At 31.4% G+C, this 22913-nt stretch overlaps 1 protein-coding gene across 1 annotated transcript in view; it reads right to left on the minus strand.

Moving 5' to 3' along the window:
• Positions 1–22913, minus strand: part of Dscam2 (Down syndrome cell adhesion molecule 2) — a 366238-nt gene that overhangs the window by 85496 nt on the left and 257829 nt on the right. The window contains 2 exon segments of the mRNA XM_085960898.1: positions 5349–5490; positions 21760–21898. Coding sequence (XP_085817024.1) covers positions 5349–5490; positions 21760–21898 — 281 coding nt within the window.

Raw genomic sequence — 22913 nt, forward strand, 5'->3', positions numbered from 1 at the left:
TTAAGCCGGGCGGCCATCGTTGGGTGATTGATACTATTCATAGAAATTATAGTTGATAATTCTAATACTAATTTTATTCATTATAATCAGGGTTACGCATCCGTTACTATGTGGCATTATATACCTAGTTACTAAGTATGGCATAAGCCAAACCTCTCGATGATGGTGGTAGTTGTGTTTTGCTATATTATTATTTCGCTATTGATATAAAAGTAATATAAAACGTTATTTTATTTAACGACTAAAGTGGCAATATAATGTTGTTTTGTACTAAACTGTTATATATAAGTTTTATATTATTATATACGCCCTCTTTACGACCACCTGCGTAAAGTGGTGTTCGGAATAGCCTTGACAGAAAGGGGAGTTATGGATAATAATAATATTATTATGAAATTATTTGTATGTATGACATATTGTAACTTCATTTTTTATTATTTGTAGCTCGCTTGATAACATTTGAAAATAAAATACCAACGGTTGTAATATTTAGACATTTTTTAACAGGTGTCACTATGATACATGAGTTCATGTTTTTATAAAATTAATCTTCTTCTTTGGCCATATCCGCCCCTTATTTGGAGCATATGGATACCACGCGGTACCTCCAAGAATCCCTGTCACAAGCCAGTTATTTGCGTAGTTCCAGGTAATACCAGAATCTCGTAGTTTCACGTACACTCTATACCAATATTTCTTAACCTTTTTACATCCGCGGACCACAAAAAAATCAAATAATATTTTGCGGACCATCAACAATGGAATAAAATAATACATATTTATATTTTCACTATTTTTGAAACAATTGTCGAATTATAATACAACCCCACTTAAAATGTTGGGTTTCTAGGTAACTATTTTTGAACTGCAGAAAATTTTTGCGGCCCACCCAAAAATCTTCGCGGACCACCGGTTAAGAAACTATGCTCTATAGCAGCGATACTCAACCTTCGGCTCTTTAAGCTTTAATGTGCGGCCCGAAACACATTTATTATCAGGAATTTCGTATATCTTGAGATTCGTTTCGACTTTGACGCACAGATAGTAACACCCGAAGAGGATTGTCATTATGGTCCACATCAGATCTGGTATGAGTGTTGCGATTACACACGATTAATTTTTAATTAATTTAAAATCTCAAAAAGGTTTTGTAAAAAAGGGGGGTTTCATGTTTTTTTTCGTCACACCAGTAGTGATGCGGCCCGCGTTACTTTACAAATATATGTATTTGCCCGAAGAAAAAAAAGGTTGAGTATCATTGCTCTATAGTATAAAAGCAGCCTTGCAGAAAGCCGAAGTCTGGTTGGCTTGAAGAACAGGCGAGTCAGCTTGAGATTCTCTTCTGGCATCCGCAGCACGTGGCCGAACCAGTTGCAAATTTGCTTCTTCACTATCAACCTGACGAGAGGCTGCTTGGTGCATTGTCTTGTCTTATAGTTACTCCTGATGTCATACCATTACACACCCAGTACCCGTCTGTTCAAATTATTACTGTACCATTATTACACGCTTATATGACAAAAAGTAGTTTAATAAAAAAAAAATCAAAATAGTTACCAATTTTTTATAAAGATTAAATCGTTGGAGGTCGCCAAAGAGTTATTATACTTGATGGTGATTCTGGAATGTTTCTAGTGTTGTTGAATTCGTCACTAGAGACAAAATATTATATCCGTTGGTAGCATTTATTAATTTGATTGTACACGACCACTTCTTTTGATATTGATTATTTATAATGAAAAGTGTCATTAAAAAATAATATTAAATTGAATGTTTCAAATTCACTAGCAAAGGCAATGCGGTCGCCCTTAAATATCAATAATTATTTTGTTTATAAAATGTCTTATTTCGAAGAATTTTTAGTAAGATTTTTTAAAAATTTATTACTTATATTATAATCATGGCTGTCATAATATGGAAATGACATCACGCGATATCAAAACATCATTATCGACCCGTACCCTCATTCATAGAGACATTGACAGTCACATTTTCTCATTAAGACATCATCCGTTTCCATAGACAACCACCATCTTGTAATTTAAAAGTACGAGAACAAGTTTTTAAATCAACTGTCTGGGGTTGTTTCAGTGGCGTGCGACAAAACTTACGTTTTATTTAATATTCAAATTAACAGATTATTATGTTGTTTTGTACTTGTCAAAAGAACTGTCATAGCAACACGTCACTACAACAACAATATACATAATAAGTACTTCAGTTGTTTGCCAGGAATATCTCGTGAGTATACACATAATCTCCTTGTGTTTCATTGCACCCATAAAAGAAGAGTTTTCAAGTCTGCACGGTACCCCGATAATATTTTACTATATTAATTAGTTGTCTAATTATTGTCATTCCGATACAATCACAGTTGATTATTTTAAGGTTTAAAACTAACGCCTCTCCGCACAACTGCTTATGTCAATTAGGAAGACTATAATCAGATCGTACCGGACACTAGTATATCGATATATTCCACTTACATTAGTGTGAGTTTAGATGAACGTTGTTTTATAATTTATTAAAAAAGGGTCTGTTTCACTCCTTCCTAAGTTACTGGTCTATGTTTTCCCAATACTGGCTGCATTAGTATACAATGTTTTTTTTTTAAATTTATTTACCTAGGAGTATATCGTTTTTTTTTTAAATCTCACTGTTTATATTGTAGATTTGAATTAATAATATTTTGTACTATCTGCACATCATATGTCAAAAAAATCGGTATGTGTACTTATGTACGCGCGTTAAAAATTTACTTCTTAGGCGTAACAAAACAAAGACAAAACTTGTGATAAACTAGATTCTTTGACTAGCTCTTAATTATCTTGATAGATTACACACTCAAGAAAAAGGACCGCTTATTAGAACGCCGTTGGTTTATTTCTATAAACCTTAACTTATATTACTAAATTATATAATGATTTCTCGTTGTTTTTATTTTTAGAGTACCAACTGTCACTCTGCCATTTAATGGTTTGTTTACGTAAGGAATTATTGTAAATTGCCGACAATAATAAATTCGCTGCCTAGGAAAAGGAACAATTCTAAACTATAATATATATTGCAGTATCATACGACAATCGATTGCGTTTTTTTCGTGTGAAAAAATAAATTATGTGTTACATGTCACACGCCAAAAATACACTCTGATCTGATTTCACAAACACGCCAAAAGAAGTCTAACTTCAAAAATGTTCTAGAATGATATAATGCATTTTTGTTTTTCATCTGCGATAAATTTTCCGTAAATCAGATTTGTCGCACGCTGTTTCACGATCGATGGATAATAATATAACAATCCATTATTAGATTATTATCAGATATTGTGGATAATAATTAAACTCAGAACGCCTCTGCTTAATCCTCGCAATGTTGTCTTTGTGTGCCTCTGGTCGCTTTCATTTCTGTTCTGCAGTCTACGTATTTTTCAAGTGACACTTTACAGTTTGGAATAACAGAGAAGTTTTCGCTCGGCAATATTAGCAACATGGAAAAAAAAATCAAAATCCACGCGGCGACTGTAAGTTGGAAATTGCAGTGACATTACTAAATCATTTAACTGTAAAGTTAGCGAGAAACGATTTTCTCTATGGAATAGTAGTAATAATTATTATTGAAAGTTTCTCTCGGGCGGAGAAAGAAATATTTAAAATTATTTATTCCACTTTCAGAAATAAGTGCTTAGATTAAAAAGTTGAAAGTTATACGACATAATATTATGGATTACTAGAGAAATTATTAAAGTTGGAAGATTCAACTAATAAGACAGTAATAAACTAAAATTGTTTATCTTTATCATTTAATCAATGGCAATTACGCTATTCAGAAATGTAACTGAGGTATTATTTGGAAAGCAAAACTGATGACATCACATTTTACAACGTTTTTCTTAGGTCGTATTCTTATTTGTCCGGTACAAATCTTGCAATTGATTTTTAACTAACTTTCCGACTAGCTGGACATCTGAAACTTTTACAATATATCAGAACACGATGCCAATGTATTTTTTGAATACTTTTAGCCATCTTCAAGTAGAATTGAATTCATTTTCAGTTAATTCTGTTTTGTATGAAAAGTTATTTTAATATCATTATTGGTTGCTGTATACGATACGTGCAAATAATATATACGTGCGTTACTATGGAAATCAATATGACATTTCAGTATTATTTCTATCAAATACATTTTTTTTGATCGTGTAAGCTAGTCAAGTCAAGTTTATATGATTCAACAGAAAATTTAAAAACGTATATAAAAAGTTCTTTTTATCTTGTAATTATTCTCGATTTATAGTCATGACATTAAAGCAGGGAATAAAGCTAAGTTTTCAATTAGTTAGTTTCAATACCACGTCCTTTCAGGTGGGATATCAACGAGCCAAAAATTGTATATACTTAATTGAAAAAGAAATATTTTAAAAATGCATTTTTCTTTATCATTCGAGGATAATGTATAACTACTTAAAAACACATAAAAAAGGTACCTAGTGGCAGAAAAAATATTTCAAAACAACGTGTGTTCTATTACATGCTTACAGCCCCATGACTTCAAAATATGAAATGGTCAACACACTATAAATGATACCCGAATTTTCAATAATGTATGTACTACTTGCCCTTACTGACAGGTCTGTTACTCCCTTTATGATCCCTCGTCTATAAAGCCCTTCTACTGCCTCTTGAATTCCAGCCTTTAGTCTTCTAAAGTAATCAGGCGCAAAGATTGCACTCAGTATAATATACTAATAAATATATATTCTACATAAATATAAATATTGTAAAGGTCGAAAAAATATTTCAATACAACGTATGTTATTTTATTTGCTTACATTCCCATGACACAGTACACAAAGTATCAAATCATACTGTTTGTCTCTACTGACAGGTCTGTTACACCCTTTATGATCCATTGTCTTTTGACGCCCTCCCACTTCCTCTTGAATTCCAGCCTTGAGTCTTCTAACGTAACGTATTCATTTTTCTTTCTTTTATTGTGTTAACTGTCAATTATTCATGGTGGAACTGCATTGTATTGTTGTTTGATTTAATAAAACGCATTTTTTTGTAGTATTTATTCCACTTTAATAAGTAAATTTGGACCGGTTTCGTCCGCCTCAGAGGGACATCTTTAACTGAATTCATTTTTAACAAAATCAAAAGCGACAGAAATAATGTAACAAGAGGTACATAGAATTATCCGTCCAATAATGCAATCCATGTCGAGAACTGGAAATCCTGATACTTGAGAACGTAGATGCTAAAAGTCTTTAATTGCAACTATTTTATTTATTCAATTTTTTTAGTGAACTTTGAATTTTGCAGAGTCAATATTAAAAACAAACTTACCTCCTAATTGAAGTTCAGCAGACGCTTGTGACGTATCTCCAGAGGACTTGCGGATCATGCACTGATACATTCCACGATCCTCGCGACCGGCGGATAGTATTTGAAATTTATCTTGTCCACTGGTCGGAATTTGTCGGCCATCCTATATTGAACAGAAACAAGAAATGTTAGAAAAGGTAGAAAAGTACGTGACCAAAATACATTTATATTTGAATTAATAGATTCATATCAAAGAAATGCGGAATAGTCTTCACCTAGTGATAATTGGAGACAATGTTAATTATCGTATTAGAGTATTGGACTGTCTCTCTACTTGCTACGTTTTTAGATACCATATCTAGAAAAAATTCTTATAATATTATTTTTTGGTTTTGTTTTTGCCAGTTCTCACATACAGGGAAAGCAATACCAACACCGGTATTTTGATATTTTCTATTAAATAGAGTCCTTAGTAAATAGCAATGACACGTGCAGATTTTCGAAATATATTTGCATTAAAGGTAGTCACTTCCTTCATTTAAAATGTATCCTAATATTTTGCCAGTTGCTCGTGGATATTAGAAGTTGTCAGGTGTATTTTTAGACGTAGGTATCTGAAATCGTGATAAATTTAAATCTGCACGTCTCATTGATATTCACTAAGGACATCTACGGGCGACGGAAGTAAACTAGACATCGACAAAACAAAACAGTCCTGGTAAATTTTTCATGTTGATTAATACATTTTGTTTCAACTTTCAATGCCGATTACATCGGTATTGTCTGATTTTTAATACTAGTATCTCGGTATTCAAACATATTGGAATACCAGTATTGTATTCATATATATGGTATGGATCATAATGTTGGGTAATCAATGAGAAATTTAAAATTGTTTTTTTATTATTCGAACGGAAGTTTACGAGCGCGGTATTTCGACCAAACAATAAAGATGACACATAAAATATTATAACAGCAGTGAATTATAATTTCTCGGCTAATATAGGCCGTTGATATTCAATTCTATTGGTTAAGACAGGGTGTGGTGTGGGTGGTTATAGTTTGGTAGGGCCTATAAACTTCAATGGCTATACTCAACGAAAGGATTTGTGCTGACTAGCACAGAAAGCTTTTAAAATGTATCTGTCCGGACAGCAAACGATTGAAATATCCAAATTGTAATGAATTTCGGATTGAAAGAGTGTTAATAATTATTGTGGAAGATAGACCAGACTTGGAACGACGACTTGAGTGTGTCAGAACTTATACTGGATTGGATGCCCAAAAGTGTTATCGTGCAGAGGAAATGGTAATTTCTCTTACTGATGAAAATTATAAAATCGGCAAAGCAGTAAGCACACAGAGAGATGATTGGTTTCAAAAAATATTTATTATAAGTAATTAACAAAATTTATTTTGCCATGAATATTTATGTTGCATTAAGAATAACATATTTATTACTTTATTCCCAGATTTAATGGGTGAGTCGAGTCTAGTTGCCATTTTTATAACTTTGCCACCCCAAGTGTGTACAATCCTACAAGGGTAAACACCAAAATATCTATCTAGGATATTGACTTACTGATGATACCCGTTGCATAGTATGAACAAGAAAAAAGCTCTTATAAATGGACCTGCTACATATTATGAACATTAAAGATATACTTCAGCTGGGGCACGATCTAAAACGATCGGGACTACGCGACGCGAATATTGTACAAATGACGCGTGCAGAACAAAACAAAATTTGTCATAAAAAGTCAACATGCGCCCATTTAATGTTATGTTTATTGTTATATTACTAATAATAATAATATATTCATTGACATGTCTTCTTTTTCAAGTAAATGGGGGGTAACGTTTTTTAGTCATCTTTACACGATTTAAGAATTAATTCCCCCGTCGCCATCACAAAACAAATTGACGTGTTCACAGCTTGACTTTCGCTCTCCGATTGCCAGCCAGTACGAAATTTCGTCGCACCTATAGTTGAAAATTATTTGCCGTTTCACTGAAGTACCGTCTTAAAAAATACAATCATTCTTTAGTAGGCAGATAAAAATGTCGTTGAAAAATGGACTCTACTTAAAGTTAAAATAACAGTAATTTTTGCATATTCATGATCATGTCTTTACAGTATTATTATATTATTCTGTTATCGTGGCTATGTACTTAAATATTTCTAAAATAACTCTTCATACATTTTATAATATGTTATTTGGGATATTTATTGAAAAAAGAAACGTATTCTAGCTTTTATTTATTTAATTTATTTATTATCAAGAAAAAAAAATATATACATAATATTATATTATGATTTTTAATAATACAACATGCCTAGAGGCCCGATGACAGTATTTTAACAGTAGTGTATTTAGTAATATAAGTAAAACAATCAAAAACACACCAGCTTTGAGAAAATGACATGAATATATTTTGTCCTCTCCGGGAATCGAACTCAGAGCTCCTGGATGAAAGGTCAGCGCGTTACGCACTGCACCATCTCAATATTGAATTTTATATGGGAGTATATTGTATTTAAGTATAAGTCAACGATCGATAAAATTGTGTACAACAATAATTTTTGTGAAATTATTTGTAATTTTAATTTTCGTACTATCTCAATGATGTGATTCATTTATGTACAATTTAAATTAAATAGAACATATAAACTATTTCGACTGGTCAATTATTTAGCTTAATGTAGTTGATTTTATGTAAGGATATTGTTTTAGTGAAAGATTAAAAAAGTGTAAATTATGCTGTGTTTATTAAAAATTATTTGACAGGTGTGTTCTATTTTTAGATAGATAGTAATAAATTCTATTAGTTGATGATGCAAGCGATTGCTTACTTAAAATTAAAACAAACTTCCTGAATTCTCTATTAATGATTAAGAGGAAGTGCCTTGTCTTGAAACGGCAAGTAAAAGTTGGCTCGGCCAGCGTTTTAATCAGGTAAAAGCTATCTTGAACGCCCAGTACTTGACTGCAGAACTTGGCCAAGTTTTGCAATTTGGTTGCTTGATTATGAAGTGGCGCTGCGAACTTTTTGAACTATTTGTGCGATTATCACAATTATTATCCAGAGCAGTGGCGCACAACCCATTTGTCAATTTTTACGACCCTTCCCCAAGTGCAAAACTCATGGCAGAAAATGCTTGTTTACCACAGGACAGATAAATAAATATAATTTCGATACGCTATACCCCACCCCAATACACTTAATTTTGACGCAGGGTTTTTAATGTGTGAGTATCCTACGAAAATGAACCACACATTATAGACGTGCAATTGTGTGTGTTGCATCTTTCAAATACACCAATATTGAATGAGCGTCAGTGGATAAACCGAGAGCAGGTCGTCAGCTGAATGCAGAACTGTTCTAACTCACATTTGAAATATTTTGCAAAAGAGTTTTTTGAAACAGCCTACTTCAGTTATATATTATTTATAGTGTATGTACCATTTTTTTTCATCAATAATCCTACTAAAATATGATGCATGCATTTATCCATAATAATAATAAATAATTTTATTAAGTTGTTTCAAAGAACTCTTTCGTAAAAAAATCAAATACAAGTTAGAATAGTTCTGCATTCAGGACAAGCGTATTCTTAACACGTGTTTAAGTTTATCCCATATTCTTCCACATTCAAGATCGGTTGCCTGTTCCTCCCGTTAGGTATTTCAGTTCCCACTATTTCTGAGTTCCCTGTTGTTTACCAAAAATATCTTTCAAAATTTGCGTTAAGGCCAGAGATGTAAATTAATTAATATAGTAAATACTTAAAGTACCTAGTAAAAATTGACATGCCTAGTCAACTTATTACACTTTGATATTATAAACGGATACATATAAATGAAAAGTTGAAAATACTGATGGCTTATAAACAATTAAGGCGATTTTTTTATCTTCACAGAATCTATCAAAAGTTATATTATACATATTAAATTTATACTCGTACGTTAATTTACCGTTTTTTTAATGTGGCACTCTTAAGGGGCGGCTGAAGAGCTCCGTATTCAAATATAATTTAGTATGAAATCGACCTCGGCGTCGTACGCACGTTAATTTAAATCGATCTTTTGGCAAAAATCACTAATCATCGGAGATTTTATTTAAAAAAAAACATTATTATTAGTATTATTACTATTGTCGACCTTCTACATTATTATTATTGTGGAAAATCTTACATTATTATTTGATAAACACCACCTGCACGTGTCCGCTGATCAGAAAACAGGGCTGTCAAAATAATATAATATTTGTAAAATGTTAATTTCATCATAGTTTTTAATCAAACCTGTGCAAGTACATACTGATAACTTGGGTGGATATCGTGGCAAACATACTATTGATATATCTACGGGTATATTATTATTATAACCCAATTCAAATTGAACATAGGTTGATACTCAAATACTATTATAGTATCTTTATGATTTCGAGAAAATAATACGATGGAATATATTATATAATCCATTTTGGTTGCCAGTTTTTACTGCGATGAATCACTGTGTTCCTTACTGTCTTTTTTTATTCGTAGGTTTGTTTACTATGTACACCGAGAAATTTCCATTAATAATATCGGAAATGAGTTGGAATATAATGCAACCAAAACTGGAAAAATTCTATTATGGGTGTTTACTTTTTGAATTAGTTGACCCCAGAAAAACAGGTACATGCCACTACGTGAACCACAGTGGATATTATGCCGGGTCCAAATTGGCAACATGTTGCCGGCAACCTCGTTAAATTTTACGATAAGTATGATAATTATCGTAAAAATTTTTAAGCCATTATGATAATTATCGTAAAATTTATCGAGGTTGTCGCGCGACATTGTTTTGCGCCAGTGTGGACCCGGCATTAGATGCACAAAACTTAAATAAAATATATTATAAATTAAATTTAAAAAGTACAATATAATTAATTGCGTCGGCAGCCCTGTCAGACAGTTTTTCTAGCGACAGTCATTTTTTATAGTCATTTTTTATATGCCCGCCAGTCCGATGGATTAATAAAAAAATAATGTGTCTAGTGACTGTATGTTAATAATTATTTTTAGGCACTCTTAATATAATATATAATTTCGCCCATTGGCTTTACCTACCACTTGTTTCACTAGTATAAAAGTGAAGTTGCGCAGGCAATAAAAAGTCACTTTCTTTTTATAGGCAGACAGTAAATTCTACGTTTTAAAAAATATGCATTAGAATTAAACAATACCTATTATTTTTAATATGTAGGTCCTAAACATTACAAATAAGCACTATTCATTAGTAATGTTTTTTGGATAGCACATGAAATAAAAATGTAGGTTGATATGTATGTCAACATCCTTCGTATGTTTAGTTGTCGGACAATTTCAGGTTAAAAAGTTATTAATATATTATTAAGTTTATATCGTGGCCAACACATAATCAAAAAAGTTATCATATCCATCATATCAGTTGCAATACTTCCCACCAAAGAACTGATAAACATATTGAATTTAGTAACATTAAATGTTATTAGTAAATTTATTAGAAAATAAATTTTATTAGAAAGTACTATTTTTTGGTCACCCCATAGCTTCACTTCACAAGCTTCACTTGTAGGGAGTTTATTGAGACAAACATTAGCGGCAACCTTTTTATATTAACTAGTAGACCAGTTATTATGGACCACATGTAAAAAAATCATATTTTCAATTCTCAAGGCCGATTCTGTAGAGCGTCCTCTTAAGAGCCCGATGAACAGGAACAAGGTCATTCATAGTTCATTCAGAGAATGATCTCAGAGTTGAAAGGACGTCATTTTAATTCAGTCTAACCTCAAAAACCTCTAACCATCGGGGATTTATTTTAAGAAACGCAATAATTATTAATTACAATTCTCGGGCGAATGAATATTATTATTATTATTCCCTTCAAACATAACATGTATGCGACGAATACAGGGCTGTCAAAATAATATCAATCTAATTTTACGTTTTAAAAAGTTACAAATTTAAAGTTAAAAATAGCTTACTGAACAGATGGAATAATTACATAATTCCAAGCGTCAAACGGCATACAACATTTATCTAAAATAATTATGAAAAGACTGGCAGATTATGTTATGTTATTTTTGTATTGTTCTTATTTTTTTGCTTATTAAAATATTTCACATATTATCTGATGATGTGTATTTTGGATATATCGTAATATGTATCTTGTCTCATTAAAATTGATATTAAGTTGATATAGCATAAGAAAATCTGTAAATCATTAAAATGTTAATTTTGTTATAGTTTTTAATTAAACCTGTACAATTACATATTAGATATAAACACTGTTGTACTATGTAACTTTTATAATATCAGATATCCTTACGTGAGATGGGCAAGATAAAAAATAAAACTGTAGGATGTCTGCAAAAGATTAAACAAAACCCATCTCATTGGATACCCGAATGGTAAGCAACTGTATCTATATATTATATTTTTCCGCCAAATTGCACACAATTAAAAACACATCATAAAAATAAGTAATTAGTCTTCGACAGCCCTGGTCGGTAACTTTGCTATCTTCTCAGCGACGCTAGCTTTGAATAAAAAAATGTGTGGGTGTCTCTACGTTAATAATAATTTTTTATATAAATTATTTCTTGCAGTGGCTTTACTTACCAACAATAATTATTGTACCTACCTATTTTTATAAAAGTAAAATTGCGTTACTTGTTTGTAAAAGTGTCAGACTAAATTAATTAAACTAATCGGGTAAGTAATAAAAAGTCATTAATTGAGTTAGCAGTAGTAACCAAGTAAATGGTAGAATTCCATTTTAAAAGAAATGAAAATATAATTAATTATATTTTCATTTCTTTTAATAAAAAGTCACTTTCTTTTTATAATAAACAGACATCACTATATTACACTTTTTTTTAAATATGCATTAGAATTAAACAATGTGTACCTACCTATTTTTTTAATAATTATGTAATAGGTCTTACACATTCAAAATAAATACTATTCAATAATAATGTTTTTTGGATAGCACATGAAATAAAAATGTAGGTAGATATGTATTTCTACATCCTTCGTATGTTTAGCTCTCGGACAATTTCTGGTTAAAACGTTATTAATATATTATTAAGTTTATATCGTGGCTATCCATCATATTGGTTACAATATTTCCCACCAAACAGATGATTAACAAATTGAATTTAGTAACATTTACGTATATTAGAAGATATCATTTTTTGGTCACCCCATATTTTATTCACGTTGACAGTGTTATGTTATGACTGTTATGAGAGATCATTATTTACTTTAGACCAAATCATTGTCGGCGACCTTTGAATATTACCAGTAGAGCAACAATTCCGGACCACATGTAAAAAAACCATATTTTCAATTCTCAAGGGCAATTCTGTAGAGCGTCCCCTTAAGTAACTCCTCACCTGTCAACCTGCACGGTATGACACTGAAAGTAGGGTTAGTAAATAATAATTGATTATTGCACAGTGGCGGCTCGTGGCTAAAATATTTGGGGGTGCTGCGATTGATTAAAAATAAAAATAAATATTTTATTTTGTTTAAATTTTAAGATTAACATCAAAATTAAATATAAATAATTAATTATACCTATTAAAAATTAAAATAAAAAAACTTTGCAAAAATTGCTTGCAGAAATAAATTTTAACAATGTTAATAAATCATTATAGTTATATTTGACGCCTATATTGCGTGACGCAAAAACAGAGAAATACTGAACTACTGTTTGATCCGCAGTACCGATTAGGCTTCCATTTGCGAGCACCGCTGCCCGCGCCCTCATTCGCCGACTCGAGAATATTCTATTGAAATCGGTACTGTGCAAAATCAAGTACCTTCCGCGGCGTATGCTGATATTATTAGACATTGGATGTATCGATGCGCCGGCGAGCAATTACAAGCTTAATAATATTTATATATATATATATATATTTATATTTATACATTATAATATTATATTTGTCTCAATTTGTTTGGGGGTGCTGCAGTACCGCAGTGCATATGGACGAGCCGCCACTGTTATTGCTGTTAAAAAAATTGTCTTCTAAGTATAACTCCTGCTACTTAGATAATACATATATCGCGATATCTTACTAAGCTATATTTTAAAATGATTTAATAACAAAGATTTTGCAAAAACCATTTTTGCCTCATTTCCAAAAAGGTTTCGAGTCATATTAACATGTTTCGTATTTTTTATATGTATTATTATAAAATATCGCGGAACCTCGATTGAGAATGACTGCATTTACCATTATGGTATAATTATTCATCACCTTTATTAATGAAGTGATCAACTGTGTATCTCGTTCCGATATCAAGTAAAAAAAATAATATAGGCAACTAGAATATCAGATGCGGGGTGTTCCCAAACAGTTTTGACTATACTTGAACTGGAAAATATCTCTAAGATCAAATTTAAATGTTATGTTTATTACAAATGAATCTGCAATGCGAATATACTTGCAGCTGATTTATTCATTAGTCTTAGTAATCTTACTTGCAGCTTTATTTTCAAAAAAATATGATAACAATATGTCATAAAATTGGGCAGGTACGTTTTGGATTTTATAGGTACTCGCTTGATCCACAGGTAATTAATTTTACTCTGTCACCCTTTATTTGTTTGATATATTCCACATATTTATATATTTTTTTGCTTAAAATAATCTTTTGAATAACTTCTTTTGGATCCCGCAAGTTATATAATATGCATAGCGATCTACACGTTGTAGAGTTATCACGGAAAAGATTTATCTTTAAAAATTACTAATGTTATTATAGTAAAAGTGTATTTGTAATATGATAATAGCAACTATATATACATGCAGTCAATGATTTATTAATCTCGACCCATCCTCACTCTGCAGTGATCCCGTAGCAATGCTACAACACGACCTACCAGTAGCGAAGGGTGGAGGTAAGCTGTTAAGATCAGCCATAAATAATGCACATTAAACTTTGTTAGCCATACGTATTTGTTTTTATTGAACTAAGACTACAATTTACAGATGGTATTGGTAAGTTTTTAAAAATCAATTAAACCTTGCCTAAACCAAACCATAATAGTTTTGGTATATTTCGGGTGATTGGACAAAATTTTGCACACCTTTTCATTCATACTTATTTGTTTTCGTTCGATTAAGAAAACATATTACACACATTGTTGGTTCATTTTTTTAAATTCATTAAGCCCTGCCTAATCAAACTATAATTGATATTTTTTTTTATTTTATCTATAAAATATTCAAAGTTATGTATGATTTAATTGCATAATTTTAGATATTTTATAGATAGATGAAAATTTTTTGTCTATCTATTTTGGCTTGGTTTTTGCAAGGTTTAATTGAATTTTAAAAACTAACCAACACCATTCTGTTAATTGTAGTCTTATTTCAATTTAAACAAATACGTATGACTGACAAAGTTTAGTGCACACTATTTATGGTGGATCTTAACAGCCTACCTCCACCATTCGCCACTGCGACCTACGCTGCTGGAACACAGAAAGTGGCGCGAATTTATGCTTTCCATGTGGTTGAGTGTATGGTGTGAATCGGAACGTAATATTAAAAGTGTCGATATTTTCTATTGAAAGAAAGTATTGATACATGTTATCCGTATGGCATCTGTAAAGTATCTATCATTTTTTCATCCCTTAAGCGTATAGGTAAATCATTTTACAGTGTCATCAAGGGCGATTTGCATGCGTATTAGTATCATTTCCTGATTTAATGCTAGAAATTATTACCAGTACAACTGCGAATCAATTTTGTCATACCCATGGTACAACTGTAAAGTGATTTTTAATTATAATTATATGGGTATTTACGAAGAAATATAAATCTATAACAATATTTTTTATTAATTGGGATATCTCAATATTGTATTAGGTACGTAAAGATAACAATGCTGAAACGAGCATAGATCTACATCAACATTGTTAAGGTATGCATTTATTATCTATTTTATTGTTATTTTCTAAATTATTGGTAGATTGTATAATTAAATTTCATATCTAGTAGAAAATGAGCTAAAATCCGGAAACAAATAAGTTATGGGAAGTGCGTTACCTTCTGAATGTGGTTGCAAGAAGGTATAATTCTCGAGTGTGTTGGAATATGACATAAACTTAACAACGTGTTAATGAATATTTTCAATATTGTATAATATATGTAATATTAGTCGTATCCGGAAATTTGTACGTAAACAGTTCAACGCAGGAAACTTATTGCTATATATGCTACAACATGTGGCGCTAGTTTGCTGTTACAATTAGATTCAATACGAATTTTATGAGATGTCTTTACTAGGTTAGCTTAGGTTAGGGTTAATCTAAGTTGAACAGTACTATTTGCAAACTATTGCCGCATTTTGTAAGATACGTACAAATGGATTCCACGGTGGAATGTTCAACGAAGAACTCGTCATTTGATAAAATGTTATACGAACTCATGCTTCACGTACTGCGGCGCACGAATAAGTGTCCTACTATGAACTGCATATGTACAACTTACATGTAACCAATATTGGTAATACTTGAGAATATTCAGGGAGCTTTGTATTTTTGCCTTTATTGGCCTCTTTAGGCCTCTATAGGTTTGATTATCTTATTATTTTTTTCTGTGATGTGTTATAAATTGTTTTAAGTAAATAGGTAAACATGTCACTTTAAAAGGACTAAGTAATTTTAAATTGTTTAACCAATGCTGTCAGAGCTAAAGCAAAGAACAAGACATATTATGCTCAATATTTTCCATCCGTGTCGAAAGACAAAAAAATAAGATAATTAAAAATCAGTTTGATACAATAGTAATTATTATTAATGTTTACCAAACCGATGTATGATCAAGATATGGTATAACGGACATTAATATGAAACATGGATTTTTAATTATTGAAGAAAATTTCAGAACCATAAAAGACCATAAAATAAACCAATAGATAATGAGGCAAACACGAGTATACGATGTGATAATTTATGATAATGGTCCGGATAAATGCATCTGTACATTGGTATACGAGATACGACTACACTAAACGACTAAATGGTTGTTGAAAAAAAACTAAAATACAGAAGAATAAGCTAAGGTAGGCCATTATCCATCAGCAAATCTATCTAGTCGAGTGAAGATACGTCATATACTTTACTTGAAACGAATCAATTTATTTTCAGCTTCAACAAGCAATGAATAGATTTTAATTACTTTCGATAGTTTTATTTCACATATTGAAAAGTTTTTACTTTTTATCTCTCGCCATACTGAATGCACCTTTTCCAGGGATAGTTTTTCAATAAAAGCTGGAAAATTCCCATTGAAAAACTTTGAAGGGTATCTCGTGAAATCACATATTGCGCTTTCGAATCGAATTACTCGTCTACTCACGTGAGTGTATTCTAGGAATTCATTATTCTGGATATTTGATAAAACTAGTATTTATTACAACCATTTACTTTGACTGTTGAAATTAAAAAGCAATCAAGTAACCATTAGTAGTAAAACTATAATAACTCAATTTAATCGTAATTTTACACAAAATAATGTTGATGGTGAAGAAGAAGACGTTTTAGATGTGCTGATTTGATAGACTGCAAGAGTAAACTTACGCAATTATCAAGTGATCGTAAAAAATCACTTATGTGGTTTTGCTCTTCAAATACTGCACTATATAAGAATATATTAACATACTGACTATACACTATTGCAGTGGAGAAGGGTGACTTTTGGAAAGAGGTAGGCTGTGGAGATCTGATAAAAAGAACACACTTGTCAGGTATACTTACGAGAAATAAGAAGATAATACGATATTACTACTAATGAATATGTACACACTGATGACAACGACACACTAATTTAATGAAACTTCAAAAACTCACTAACGACATAAAATTAAGCGATCAGTTTAAATTAAGTATTTATTTTTTCAAAACATTAATTATACACATCAAAAATCATTAGATAAAAGTTCTTTTTATTTAAAAAAACAGTCTATATTTATTAATATTCCATTGAACACCATAGATTTTTTTTTAATTATCTAATTATTAATTATTTAGTTTTAGGCTCTGTGATCGGAGCTTAACCTTAGTTCATACAATTCGATAGACTGGGAGGGGCTACGTGACGTAAAGTCTATATGAAAAAAATGAGAATTACATAATCCGATCTTTAATTACGTCAAGACAGATGGCGCGCTGTGGTATATTTGTTAAAACCTTTGCAGATTGTTTTGTAATTATCTGTGTAATACATTCTTACACATACGGCATCTCTCGTTGGCAAAATAAATTATTTTATAGAATATATAATCAAGTGATATCTGATCTGATATCTGATCAATATGCAATTAAAAAATACTTTTCTTAAAAAGGTAGGCTTCAAATAATCGCCTAGTATGGAGTCTTTGCCACTGTACCGTTGCATACACAATATAGCTAAAAACCAAGAAAAAATATTTCATATTTTGTATTGAAAAACAAACTCAGTTATAAATATTGAAAACATCTATAATAGAAAATTATTTTTTTAGCTGAATAGGCAAAGAAGTTTTCACAGACAAAGTAGAAAACTGTTTGAACTTTTATTACTTACAAGTAGAATTTTTTATGTCTGAGATTTTTTCTGACTGTAGTGCATTTTACGAGGCTTCTTATATTATGTTTAATTTGCGTACTGAACGAAGTTTGAAATTATATGATTTCCTTATACTTGCATAAATAAAACTTGATATTTAAAACAAAGTATAAATAAATTAGAAGGTTATTGACCGAGCCTTATATAACAAAATAATATATATATACATAATATCACCAAGCAACCATAAATATTTAATTTTAAAATAGCATGAACCCTCAGAACTTATATAAATGTTATTGAACGTCAACTTAGAAAAGTAAGACGTAAGACGTTTTTGAAAAGAAAAACTTATTATATTCGTTCAGGATTGTGGCAACTGACAACTAGATTCCTAAAAGATTGTGATTCTGTTATTAACACTGGTTATCAAACATAAATCAATATAATAAACCATTTCTTTTATTCAAATGAATAATTCACAAGATTTTGAGAATGTAACATTCCGTATATTGTACATACAGAACTTGAAAACACCCAGATATATATATATATATATTATTATATATTATAGAAAAAATTATATTTGAAAAAAATACGAAACTCGATGGGATTTGAACCCGTATAACCTTTGGTGTCGCGCTTATCTGTACATTAACCAGTTATGCTACGAGCCTCTTATCTAATGACGACAATTTAAACTAGTAGGTCATACATGAAATGCTTATCAAATAGCGTTATTATTGACCATCAATTTTTGTGTATTAAATCAAGGAATAATAATTACCTTAATCACTAACCGACGCCCGGTTGTCGACAAATATTTTAGTTATAACGTCTACTTGAACTTGCTAAAAATTTTTACTAAACCATTTCTTTTATTAAAATTAATAATTCACAAGATTTTGAGAATGTAACATTCCATATATTTTTTTTTCTTTGATTACCGATTTATATTGTATTTAAAAAAAATATAAGAGATTTTTTTTTTATTTATCAAAGTATTTTTTCATTTTATAAGATAAGTATCTTGTGTGCTAAACACGGTAAATATTGTATAATGCATTAACTGTGAGCGCACTGGTTTCTACCGTATTCATAATATCGTATGAATACATTTTGTCGTGCAAAGCCGTCTATAGACTAAATGGCGATTTCCGATGGTAGTGGTAGGTATTGCGCAACTTCGAATGCAATGCGATAATCTATTCGCACTAAACAGATACTTTCGATTGAATATTTTTTTCTACGTATTATCGTTTTTTTAAATATGAAACAATCATCATTTTCTACAAACAGTTCACCATTTTGCATTTGTCCCATAAAAACTCATAGTTTCACGCCGCGGTCTAAATTAATATAGTAGGCTTTGTCTTGTATATTTAGTGGTACGTGACTGTGTTTATCTTTAAACGGTATGATTCTTTAAACAAGTGTTTTGTTTGTTAATGAGTGGTTTTATTTTATTCAGTAAAATTTCAATAAGTCATGACTTCGGTAACTTGATGGATTACGGAAACACTTGCGGGTGTTAGGGGTAATTGACTGCAGACAAAATGGAGTAGTCTGTTTGAACTGGTAAAGTCTTTCAGCGCTAAAGATGCGCTAGGTGCGTAACCATTAGATATAATTAGCATATAATTTAAATGTGGTAATTAACTAGTAATTATCTGGTCAGAAGTGAATGTGTTAAGGTCTGCCTCAAGCGGTAGTACCAGGGATGAATAAGACAATTAATGTACAATAAACTGTGGCACCATTGGTCATGTGAGTTAGAAGAAATTGTATCGATTATTAATGTACCTAAGTTGTTATAATACTCTCCAATTAGCTCGTTCACCCGATTCGCTACTCATTGTATTTTAATTAGGTATATTATAATACAATATTATATGATATTGTATAAACTATAAAGCATACATATAGTAACTTCATCATCGCCATTCCACAATTCAATCTCATATTATATGAGAGCCTCACAAAGGTTATCAGTGTTATCACATTCATATAAGTGTTGTGTATTTGCATTTTTACATGCTTTCGCATGTTTTAGCTATATCGTCTATCTAGCTGCCCACATCACTAGATTTGTCTAGAAAATGTCTTATATTCAACCTTAAAATAATTTTATTATAATATATTATGAACATACTATAAAATAATAAATAATAGTGATTGTATAATACATTCATACATTGAAAAGTGACCTATCATTGTGATGTATAGCATTGATCTATAAAGTGTTCAACCAGTATACAATTTACAAGCAATGTAAAATGGAATTCTACGAGGTAAATGCTAACTCAATTAATACATTTGTACAAAATATGGACGCTCAGTAAAAGGAAGATCCACAAAATTATCATTAAGTGGCATAAAGCGTAATAGTAAAAAAGTTTTAATTGAATAAAAAAAACAGTCAAGAGTATACTTAAAACCGTAAATGGAAAATAATATGCTGTTAAGAATTATTAAGCCTTAAATAGTACCCACAATGTATAAACTGTGCGAAAGTTAGACCGAGAGGCCACTGAATCGACGAAATAGTTAAATTCTAGGAAATACATAGCAACGAAACGTACTAGACCGAGAGAGATGAAATCAGCTTGGGAACGCCTTCATCTAGTAGTGAAAAAAATAAGGTTGATGATAAAATAATAAATTTCATTCTACCTAGAAACCTTTTAAAATCTTGCTCAACTAATCTAACCCCATTCACCTTCGAAAAAGATCGCCCACCATGTATAAAAATAAAAGTGTTGGAAAGAAAAATTATGTGGACAATTTTATCTTCGGCATACCTAGAAGAACGCCGGTACAAATTAACCCTCCCTTGCCTAACCCCCGAGTAAGTTTTCTCCGAGGACATAGTACGAAGTTGGGAGCAAACTAAATTTGAGAAATAAACTTTGCCTGGCGGTAAAACGATCAGTAAAATGCGCAAAGAGATTAAGCCTGTTTTAGGATACAATATACCACACCGCCGGTGTATAAAAAGTATGATGAAACTTCTTGCCTGAGGTGAATTGAGGTAACGTGATTTTAAGATTTTTTTTTCTTGTTTCGTCGATGTAAATACGGTGACACGCAGGTCGACAGCGTTTTAAAAAAAACTTTACCATATTATATTCGTCATCATAATCTGTCAGCTTAACCTAATAGATTTTAATAACAACCTCTGGGATTGACCATTAGTATTTCATATTTTTGGACATTTTTGACAATTATAATACCGCAATAAATAAATATGATAAATTGATATTATTTATCACTTTAGCTTTTGATAGCAGCCTTGTGTATAGAATAGACCCTCTGTTATTGTTTATCTCAATCGAAATATCATTGCGAAGGTTCAAATTAGAAATCCTGCATTTTATAATGTACTATACAAAAACATTTTCTTGGCTACGCGCTAAAACTGTGAACTAACATGGTCCGCCCATTTTTAACCGCAATTTCATTATAAGCTCTTCCCATTTAGTAAACAACAGCGCCTGGAAGGGTAGCCAAGAAGATGTTTTCGTACAGGAAGGGTCGTGAGAAGTTGCTAAGTATATCATAATTTACGCCCAACAGGTGTAACGTATCAGGTAGTAGAGGAAATCATGCATGTTTACACAGATAAAGTTTTTACATAGAAACGACAGTTAACTGAGTCGACTTTGGTTGGGGACAGATCTACCTCAACGCTAAAGATATTATCAAATGACCAACACATACGAAGTATTCAGTTGCATGTTCCAAAAAGATAAAAATGCGTTTCATAAAGAAACGTCAGCGTTCAATATAACACAGAAATAGTGAATTAAGAGAAAGAATATCAAAATGTTCTTACCTTATACCATGTGACAAAATGTGGTCCATGTGAAGAAGTATCTGACGATACCTGACACCGAAACTCTCCTTTTGCTCCCATATGAAGACTCAGCAATGACGGAAAAATTTCCACGTGAATTGGGGTAGTCACTATAAGCCTATAAAAAACAATATCACAATTATTTTTTTTATATTTAATATACAAGATTAAAGAATGCTAGATTCTCATTCGAGGCGAAATTTGAAATATGTATTTCTGATGACATAAATATTAGATTTAATTCACATGATTAAGATGTGGAACGGTAATTCAAGGTGTGTACATTTTGGCATTTTTCAAATAATGTGTTTTAGGTTATTCAAAATATTGTTAAAAAAATTGTTTATCAATTTTATTTCCTATTAATCTGTCTGACTGACCGGGTAACAAATGTTGAAGTTCTCAATCGAATAGGGAAGGACCGAGAAGTTCTACTAAAGTACGAAGTAGTATAAAACCAGGAAACTACAGTACCTCGGCCACATTATGAGAGGACAAAAATATGGCATTCCCCAACTTGTCATTCAAGGAAAGATCAATGGGAAGCGTAGCATAGGACGGCGCCGCATTTCGTGGTTTAAGAACTTCCGTGATTGGTACGAGTGCAGCTCCACCGAACTGTTCCGGGTAGCAGACGACAAAGTTAAGATCACCTTGATGGTGGCCGACCTCCGCTAGGCGATGGCACAATAAGAAGAAGATTAATCTGTTTCCAAAATACGAGTATAATAAATAATAATAATAAAAACTATCATTAATCAACACAGTAAAGAGTTATTATCGCATTTTGTATACATTTTTGTTCTTAGCTATTCATTTTTAAGGTCTTTAGAGAGAGTCTAGAGAAGACAAGTCGCGTCGACGATTGGCAGGCATTAATTATTATCTGCATGTAAACACGTATTATTGTTAACATATGATATATTCATATAATTGAGAACATATTTTTGAAGTTATACTTCTTTTGGGGCGTTTGGTAGAGAGTGAAATTGAGAGCTGCGCGCGCACACCGTTACGAAAGTGCGCGACAGTATGAAGTTAGCTGCGAACCAGTCAGCTGTATACAAACGCAAGTTTGATAGTAGAATTACTCCATTGCCTAGGCAACGAATTTATTATTGTCGGCCATTTGT

The sequence above is a fragment of the Rhyacophila brunnea genome, unplaced genomic scaffold, assembly GCF_057557595.1.
Source record: "Rhyacophila brunnea isolate RB1 unplaced genomic scaffold, BYU_Rbru_1.0 scaffold_1, whole genome shotgun sequence".
NCBI lineage: Eukaryota > Metazoa > Arthropoda > Insecta > Trichoptera > Rhyacophilidae > Rhyacophila > Rhyacophila brunnea.